At 44.0% G+C, this 10,060-nt stretch overlaps 1 protein-coding gene across 1 annotated transcript; it reads right to left on the minus strand.

Moving 5' to 3' along the window:
- Positions 1-5,160: 5,160 nt before the first annotated feature.
- On the minus strand, positions 5,161-9,796 carry LOC100824843 (FHA domain-containing protein FHA2). The gene is made up of 3 exons (XM_010239429.3): positions 9,190-9,796; positions 6,451-6,608; positions 5,161-5,491 (listed from the first exon to the last, which is right to left on the minus strand). The coding sequence occupies exons 1-3, from the start codon at positions 9,731-9,733 to the stop codon at positions 5,282-5,284; spliced, it is 912 nt and encodes a 303-aa protein (XP_010237731.1). The 5' UTR covers positions 9,734-9,796; the 3' UTR covers positions 5,161-5,281.
- Positions 9,797-10,060: the final 264 nt, after the last annotated feature.

The following is a 10,060-nucleotide window of genomic DNA, read 5'->3' on the forward strand; positions in this document are numbered from 1 at the left end:
CACGTCGGTCTGTAGGAGAATAGCACAGGATGCAATAAGGAAAACTCAGAAAAAGATGAGAAAATATGGGTTAGAAGCGTATCAAAACAAGCTTTCCAACAAGTGCAAGATCACTCGAAACAGAGGTCGGACGGTGGAGAAAACTGAGATATACTGCGCTGCCCTGGTGCCGAAAAACAGGTGCAGAAACTTCGGAGCTCGAAAAGTCCACCTTAGAGGCCGAATGTGAGGGACAAGGAAGGGTAACGGCAAAGTGGTTAATTATGGAGGATGCGCCTCGTCGAGAGCTTTCTGAAAAGTCCTGGAATGTCCAAATCCGACTTCGTATGCAAAAGATACGCCCGTTTTAGTGAACACGGATCACACCCACCCGAAATTCTAATTCTACTCGGACTCGGGTTCAAAACTGACTCGAACTCTTTCTCTCTTTTTTTTTCGTTTTTTTTTCTTTCTTTCTTTCCTTTTTTTTCTTTCCTTTCTTTTTTTCACAACTTTCCGAACAACTTGATCTCTAAACAAAATTCAATCTATCATGAAACACTTTCCAAAAGCACTCTTGATTGGACTCGGACTCGAACTCGCAGCTAAAAATTATAACTTGCCAACTCGATGTAGGACTCAAAGAGGCACTCGGTGTAGGACTCGAAGAGGGACTCGGTGGAAGATATGGTGGCGGCGGAAGATTATGGCGGTGGTGTGGCAGGAAGTTTGGCGGCGGAAGATTGATGGAAAGCTTGCGTCACACGAAATCAAAAGACAAAAACAAGTTCGATCTAGTAGAAAAAAATCTGAAAAACGATCCAATCTAATCCAGCAACTTGACATGATTAATGTAGCAAAGATTTAACAATGCAAAACTAATGTGAAAATTGCAAGGCTCAGATTGGTTCTAGGACAAAGTAACTATCTAATTTTTTTTTGGCTTTTTTTTCTGGACGATAGGTAAAAACAGATCTAAATTAGAGATAAATTGAAAGATCTCAACGAGCAATCTTAAGCTCTGAAACCACGTGATAGCCTCGAGGGTGTCCCGATCTTTCGATGAGATACCTAATTATCAATTTGGTAGGAGGTGACGTTGACGATCCGACTACAACCTAGGAGGCAGCGCCTTAGCGATTGATACACCAACTCCAGAAAGTTATTGATCCCGCGGGGGCACGATCAACCTGACCACGAAGGTCTTTGTTCCTGCAAGCAATCGAAGAAAAAGCAAGAACAAGATGAAAAACAATCTGAAATTGCGAATAGGAGATATGAAGGTTCACGAATCTGAATACTCGATATAGTCGGAATCTTGATGACCGTAAAACAGGTGGTCTAACCGACACACACAATTACACGAAAGTAGCAAAGGCTAAACTTTATGTAATCAAAACCCGAGGCTCCATAGGGGGGCTCGTGGGGTATAAATAGGAGGGGAACTAGGTGGTTTTTGGCCAGGCCCTTGAGGGACTCCGAAACGGCCTAGAAATCCTCCTAAAACACAACGAAAACATCTAAAAATTGTCTGGACCCTATTATATGGCCTTAGGCCTAATAAAGTAAGGTTATAACCCTCATCTTTGGCCCATAAATACCCATTGGAGGGGGGATCCTCCACTTGGCCGAAATCCCATTGATTAAGAGGATGCGGCCTTCTTCTCATCTCTCGTTATGGCGGTTTCAATGTTCTGAAATCATCACTTGAGCTAGCTCCCGCCACCTTGCTGCCACCTCCATGGTTTGCTGTCCAACGCTGATCCTTGAGGTTCAAGCTAGGTCCTTCATTCCTAAAACACATAAAAAAACCCATTTTCGGCAGCAGCATATTCTCATTAATATTAAATGAAATACCGAGAAACGAAAGTACCTGATAATTTAGTTGTCGTGCACGAGCTCTAGTAATTGGTCCATGTATCTCCGGTACTTGAGGTGTAGGTGCTGTAGGGGCTGTGGTTGTATCATTAGTTGGGATGTCCTCATCAAGCACGGGCGGAGGAGCTTTGACGAGGGGGCGCTACGGGCAGATGCGGTGTTTGCTCTAATTACCATTTTAATGAACACAAATCGCCATCACCGATTTAAAACAACTGGACAAATAAATTGTCACCCCGTAATGACCACAAATTGTTATCTCCTAGTGAAGACAAATTGCCACACGTAATGAATACATATTGTCATCCCCTGATGAACATAAATTGCCACCCCGTAATGAATACAAAGTGCCACCCGTAATGAACACAACTAACCACTCAACCATCATATTGAATACACATTTCGTTTTTGTATTGCCACCAGTAATGAACAATAATAACCATGTGCATTTCAGTTAAAACACCTAAAAATCTAGCATTCCAATCGAGCTACCACCTCCATTCAAAATAACCCGACAAATCCTATTTCCATGTTACCCCTACTGAGCACAAATTGCTAACTCTACCGAACATAAAGTGCCACTCGTAACAAACAAAAATAACCATGTCCATCCATTTACATCAAATTGCCATTTGTAATGAACATAATTGCCAACCCTGATGCACATGAATTGCCAGAATCCCGCTGCAGTCCAAAGCAACACCCACATGAAGGCCCGTCACCCCCTGCGGACGCCAACCCATGAGCCATCTGGGCCACCTCCTCGAGGCCCCGCGAGGCGTACACAAGGAAGCACGAAGGGCACGTGTCCAGCCACTCGGCATACTCCTCCGCCGCCTTGATCATGTCGACGCGATGTCCTCCTACTCGAGCTCGACGAGAGGACCCACGGGGATGAGCAGCGGTGGTGAGGAGATCATATGTACAGGAACGTGTCCATTGCGGCCCGTTCCAGCTCGGTAATGGAGTTGACGGCGATACAACGAGCGCGGCGGCGGCAATGGAGACCACAGAGGGCAGCGCGCGGTGGGATGCTAGGCGGTGGCGGGGACGTCGCTCGGCGGTGGCTTGCGCTCTGGGCAGCACTCGAGGAGACGTGCACGAACGGCTGCACTCTAGGCTTACAACACGACGCTACTACGCCAGCTTGTCATGCATGCACGCATAGGGATGTAAACGGGCACCAGTTAGAGGCCCGTTTGAGCCCGTTTAGGCCTGCCCCACAGCAGCCTTAGATAGCAAAAGAGAAAAAAACCTAAAACTAAAACTCTACAGGAAGAAGATTAGCGGGCTTAGCGGCGCCGTTTAGGACGCCGTTGACATCTGTATGCACGCACATGCATCTGACACAGGGTCGGGCGGACAGGAGTTCGGCATGTTCAGTCGAATAGGGCCCCAAATTTTGGGGCCCCAAAATTTCTACTGCTATACAGTGCTACGCTGCAACCCATTAAGCATTAGCCAGCCCGTTTATCAGGGATTCAGTGAGCCCGAGCGCTCGTGTGAGTCCAGCGTCGCTGCCGCACTGCGTCTTCTCGTCTTCCATCGCGCGGGACGGCGGCTTCTTTCTTATTTGATCGATCTGCAGTCTGGCCGTCCTCAACGCCTCGTCCGATCCCATCATCCCAATAGTCGACGGCCAATCGGTCTGGTCGTTGTTTTTCTTCTCATCCATCTGCAGTATGGCTGACCACTAGCACTCTAGCAGCAAGCAATTAGCAACAGGCTTGATTAGCAAGTTGGTAGGATCTATTTACGGTACCCATTGGAGATCTGCTTTCTGTTTGATTCTTTGTTGATTTTAATTTTGTTTTCTGCATCTTTTGTATCTAGTGTTTCAAGAATTCAAGGTCTGAATCATACTCTTAATAATAAAAGTGAAAGTGATTTAATTCTAGAAAGCATGAATCTGGTGTCGAAAAGCTTAATAATAAAAGAGAAAGTGGGCAAGATTTAATTCAAATAAACATTATGCAACTAGGAGTTCAAATAGGCATGATTTTTAACGTATCCAATTGCTATTTTATCCAATTGCTATGTAAGATATTATATATGTTATTATAACACATTAGTTATATTTTTTCAGTGAGGTAGGAGGCCTCATTTACCGTTTCGCATGGGCCTCCAATTTTGCCGGCCAGTCCTGACCTGACAGCATGCAGTCCTAGCTCTGATGCAAAATGGAGATGGATCGTATGGTTGCGCGCGGAAAGACCGAAGGGCTAACGATATTAGCTCGTTATAATTTCCGAACAAGTAACACGTAGCACCCGAGACGTGTCAAAAAAAGAAAGAAAAAAAAAACACGTAGCACTCGGCCAAAGCTTCCGGCCAGACATATCTTCACCAAACAGTCCCTAAGATTTTTGCCGCCCGCCGACACCTCCGCTCATGTCCTTCATCTCCTCTTGCTCGCAGAGCCAACGCCTTCTGCTCAAAGAAGAAGCTGAAACTTCTGGGAGCAGAGCCACCAAAAGAGCAGCGAAACTTGAAGCCCTTGTTGAAGAAGAGGAAAACCAATCCAGATGTGTGCGATGACCTCATCCCCGCACACACACTTCCCCATTCGCACACGTTTCAGTCCTTTCAACTGTGTGCAATGGACACTCCAATGCCTACGGTTCATCAACTGTGTACAATGACCCCCTCCCTCATCGTGTATTGATGGAGGCTCAAATCATGTGCGATGCGCGATTTAATTGTGTGCAAGCCTGATCTGTGTACTAGTGATCCTTGATCTGCTGATGACCAACCCATGGTAGTGACAATGCAGCAAATAAAAGATCACTGAGCAATGCTAGCAAAAAAATTGATGCACGATTCAATGGAAGGAAAAGAATAAAATAAACAAAATCTTCATTTTTTAATCGAGCCCACCTCCTTTCAAAAATAAAATAAAATAAAATAAAATAGAGCCCTCCCCTTGACCTCTTCATCATAAATGGAAGCGCAAAAGTAAACAAAACGTAGAGCTCCTGCCTGGAGAGGACAAGGGATCCTTAGCCCCTGTTTTTTGTTGACATTGCATGCGCCACAACGCCTTTTTGACAGAACACCGTGACCTAATGCTCCATGTGACATGAACTAAATGAAGGACATAAACTGTACCTTGAGCACCTAGGTGTGTGGATGATTCGGTAGTGCAGGAACTAAAGTAACTATGTTACCAACCTAGAGCAAGGCTAAATGATTTGTCAAAACAAATGCCAGATAAACAAATATGTGATCTTGTGAACTTCCAGCATTCTAGCATTGCAAAAGTGCATGCATATGTCGATTTCAAAATGAACAGCACAAAGACGATAGACCATAACAGGCAAATCCATTTCTGCGGTGAACCAGATGTCATTGTTTACAGTAGAAGGAAAACAAAACAAAAAAAGCTCCAAGCTGTACACATGAGGAGAAATCGTTTAGAAACTTTTCATGGTTGCAGCGAAAGCAAAGAGACAAACTCGGTGCACTGTCTCTCTGCTTTCCTTATGTTGATCACAAAGTGCTCAGGGTACTTCCTTAGTAGCACTGAAAGTCCATGCCAGGGTCTACCTTCAGTTTCACCCTCGGGCCAGTCCTCTGACGTCAAATATTTCCGAACCTTATTGTGGTGCCATAAGTTGCCATACTTGTCAAACATCTAGAACAAGAGAATGCTCGTCAGAATGACCAGCATGGTGAATAGGCACAACATATATGAAAATGGACCCAAAAGCTGGCAAAAACATGAATGGACATAGGAAACAAAGAACTCATCATCTAAGTGGAACCACAAAAAGGTATCAAGCAGTTCCAAACAAATCCTTATAATTTTGAGAGGCAATCTGCTGGCACTGGTATCAAGCATAGCACCACACCATGGGCTACCTCATTGAACTATCGCAGTTAACACTTAACAATTAAAAGGCAGTCCAGAATCCAGACTTCATAAAGCCAGTACTGGAGCACTTACAGCTTGTTGCATGTATACCACCATCTACGAGATTAGCAAGCATAGCACTAACTCGATCTTGTAACAAGGATGTTTGCTGCCAAATGTCTGGTCTTAAGCTATATGTTATTCCATATAGTGCTCAGGTCCAAGAACCGGTTCTCATTCCTCAAGGAGTTTCAATGACCCATCGCAACTCCTTTCCACCAGCAGTATATAGATAATATACATATCCTAATATCGATAAGCAAAAGTAGATTTCATGTGTTTCACAGTTAGAAGTAAACGTGGTGCATGTGTATCATGTATCAGTAAAGTGGTAAGCTGATATCTGATGTTTATTGAAGTGCAAAGAAAAGCGGTGTCAGACCAGCAAGCATCAAATAAAATAAAAGGTGTCTTTCGTGCACCTTTTTCATTACTGAACCAAAAGAAAAAAGAACCATGGCCTCACTTAATGCTATAAATAAGCAAAATTGATGTTCCGGTGTTGATCATTTTCTTCCTGAGCTAAGCAAGACACCACGAGTCACAAGCGTTTGGTCAACTAATTTTCTTACCAATCGACTAATGGCATCTTATAATAAAATAGTAATCTTAGACAGTCGAACACTACAACATGTGTGCATATCATTGTCTAGTAGTGAAGAGACTAATCAGGAAATTACCACTGCATGAAGCTTGTTCATAGGCACCCATTCCTGAGGCCCGCAGAGATCAGATAAAATAGTAGCAGCTGAAGAGATAACATCTTTCTCTTCCAACTGCAACAGTTGTTGGTTATCTGCTTCCCTGTATCCCTTTGATCCTGCATCTCGTCTTCTAGCTGCAGAAAATTACAAAATCGCTGAACTGTTCAAAACATACTGAAAGTAATATGACGATAATTCGGAAAATAAATGAAAGGTAGTATGTACAGTTTGTTTAATATACTAATTTCTATGTACAAATATAATACCAAAAACTATGGACCAACATGTAACTTCTTCATATAGTCTTCGAGTATCTTAGAAATAGTATACAAGTACAAGTAACTTCTTCATATAGTCTTCGAGTATCTTCGAAATAGTATACAAGTATAACCACATGTACAAAAATTAGAAGTTGGTCCGTAGTTTTTAGCATACATTTTTTTAATATACCAAATTATGTGTATAAATATGAAGATAGTTTTAAAAATATACTAAAAACCATGTACCAAAATTGCGCATAATTTTTGTATGGCACATAATGAGTTAGTCTCTTTAATAAAGAGAAACAATCTCTATACTCATACAACTTTATGTATGCATCGGAACGTTTATGAGTGCAAACTTGAAAAAAAATCTTCCATTCAAAGGAATTAGCAAGCTAGAGAAGATTGGATATGCTACTTTTTAGTAATATCAGAATCCAACAACTAACAAACAGATAAAGATTTGCAGGCACTGCATCTCAACTCTCAAGAACCTACACTTACAAAATTCCTACTGATACATAATCAGACATTTCAGACCTAAAGATTATGTAATGTAACGAGCAACCTAAGAACTAAAGGGATACATTCAATAGTTACTGAAGGTGATACATAATCAGACCTAAAGATTATGTAATGTAACGAGCAACCTAAGAACTAAAGGGATACATTCAATAGTTACTGAAGGTCAGATTTTAAACACGATAAATATGCAGAATAGATGTGATAGGCCATGAGAGAAAAGTATGACAGAAGAATGCATCAACCCAAGTTTGACAAAACACTTTTCTTAAAACACTTGAGAAATTTGACAAAATGCCACACCTTTCTTTGTACTTTGCCTCAAATGCACACCTTTCATTGTGTTAGACAAAATAGCACACCTTTCTTTGACACCTTGATAAAACACCATTTTTTATTCTTTAAATCACTTTTCAAACTCAAACCCACATGTCATGATTTTCTGGACCAAATCACCCCTGCCAATTTAGATCGATCGATCCATCTTCTCATATCCAACGAACCACAAGAACAGACGGAATAAGGAGACGAGGCCGCCACCAGCTGCCACCGCCGGACAAGGCAGCCACACCGTTTCTCTCCCCATCCAGGTTTCTCCAACAAACAAGCAACCAGCAGCCGGCAACGCCAAGCAGCTGCCTATAGCGCTACAGCGAGCCAGCATTGCTATGTTCACGGCCGATCAATTGACGTTAATTAGATAGCATGCAAATCAATAATTCGTACTACATGGCAGCACGAGCTACAGGCCTACAGCAAGCAGCAGAGCCTACAACACGTCGCGATAGCAGACCAGTGTGGGCCTGATGAAGTTCGTCGAGGAAGGCGGCAGCAGACTCGTCTGTTGTATGGGAGGGCAGCAGGGGCCTCATCCGGCCACGGCGGCGTCCCCGACTGACCGACTCCCTTCCCCTCTTCTTCCTATGTTCGTGTTCGTCTCCCTTCGAGCGATCAACAAAACCATCCCAATCGAGAGATTAGACGAGGGGCCTGGATTGAAAAAGTGCTTTTAAAAAATAAAAAATGGTGTTTTGTCAAGGTGTCAAAGAAAGGTGTGTTATTTTGTCTAAAATAATAAAAAGTGTGCTTTTGAGGCAAAGTACAAAGAAAGATGTGCCATTTTGTCAAATTTCTCGTGTTTTAAGGGGTAATTCAAAGAAAAGAACATAATTACAATGGAATAAAACGGACCCAGTCATGTAAGCACGCTAACCATTGTAACTTTCTAAGTTTCTAACATCATAAAATACATCATTTACAAGAACTGCCAAAAGCACATATGGAGATCATCAAAACAATGGCTCAAAAAAGACAAAAAATTGAGTTGCATGAATGTCATATAGAAGTATTTTCCAACAATCCCTTTCGAGCTATTATAGTCAATACCATATATCTACAGCAAAAGATAGCACAGGAAAATGAGATGCATACAACATTTTACCTCACCAATGCTAAGAATCCAAGCCACAGATTTTGACAGCTTTCAAAGCCCTAGTAATCCAACCCATTATTATGACAAATTCTTCTAATTATCGCAACGAAAATAATCAATCAATACTGAGAACTACCAACACAATTTGATATACATCCTAATTCTCATTCTGCACTTCCCACCCATTCAGTTATACTACTAACCTCATTTTGACATGAAACCAAACACAACCATTTACATGATCCTATCCTATCCACTCTCGTAATCCAGTTGAGGCACAGAGGAACAATAACATCACCCAACATTGCCAAAGCAACTGGGTCTATCCAATTGGAGCATCGCTCCACCTAAATATCGACATCTGTGACATATCCTACCAATTTTTAAGGATCGATCGCCGGGGGGATAACTTAAGAGACTGCAATTAAATATCCATAAGAAACTAGAAGTTCTGTAATTAAAAGGCATCAAGAAAGGGGCAAAAATTGTGATACCGACCAGCTGGTCCCCCGGCGTCTCGGCTACACGGACGTTTCGCTGCCGGAACCGCCTCTTCTAGTTCTTCCTCTTCGTCAGAGGGAGGAGGCGGTAGAGCTCGCGGGACGGAGGCGCGGGGCGCGGCATCCGTGTGGAAGACGGAGCGGGAGGGGAGGAGGAAATAGAACTGCGCGTCGCCCATCTGGAGGAGGTCCTGGGAGTCGAGCTTGACGGGTGCCGAGCCAGGCACGTGGAGGACGCCCTCGACGAGGCAGCCGTTCTTGCCTAGCACCTCCAGCGCGAAGCGGCGGCGCGCGAAGTCGTAGAATATGCGCGCGTGGCGACGAGAGACGTTCATGCCGCCGCCGAGGATGCCGAGGTCCACGTCGACGTCGTCCGGGGCGGCGGCGGCGGGGTCTTCGCCGTGCTGGAGCTTCTTGCGGCTCTGGCGGCCAAGGACGATGGAATAGGTCTGCATGTAGTACTCGAAGTCCTCGCCCTGGAGCTTCGCGAAGCCCACCTCAAGGTCGGACGCCGGCGCCGCCGGGCGCCGGGAGTTCCCCATTGGGAGAGTCGATAATAGATAGATTCCGACCGTTCGATTGAATTAGGGCAATTTGGTGTGATTTGCTATGGTAGCACGGCCCCGACATCGGGATGCGCGCACACCCCTTTTTAGGTTTGGCGGTGGGCGACGGAATTGCTCCAGCGATCGCCGGCGAGGCCGATGCGAAGCCTGGGAACACACTAAGAACGCATGCACACACTTTTTACCCAGGTTCGGGCCACCTTGTGGTGTAAAACCCTACGTCCTGCTTATCTGAGATTGTATCACGAGGAGATTGTGCATTTACAAGTTGCCGGGGAAGGGTTCCCGGGTACTCTCTATTCT

This window comes from Brachypodium distachyon, chromosome 4, assembly GCF_000005505.3.
Source record: "Brachypodium distachyon strain Bd21 chromosome 4, Brachypodium_distachyon_v3.0, whole genome shotgun sequence".
Taxonomy (NCBI): Eukaryota; Viridiplantae; Streptophyta; class Magnoliopsida; order Poales; family Poaceae; genus Brachypodium; species Brachypodium distachyon.

Coding starts and splice junctions, on each gene's coding strand:
- LOC100824843 (XM_010239429.3), bottom strand. CDS start 9,733: ATGGGGAACTCCCGGCGCCCGGCGGCGCCGGCGTCCGACCTTGAGGTG. Junction 6,609..9,189: donor AGACGCCGGGGGACCAGCTG/GTCGGTATCACA, acceptor AATTTTCTGCAG/CTAGAAGACGAGATGCAGGA. Junction 5,492..6,450: donor TGAACAAGCTTCATGCAGTG/GTAATTTCCTGA, acceptor CTCTTGTTCTAG/ATGTTTGACAAGTATGGCAA.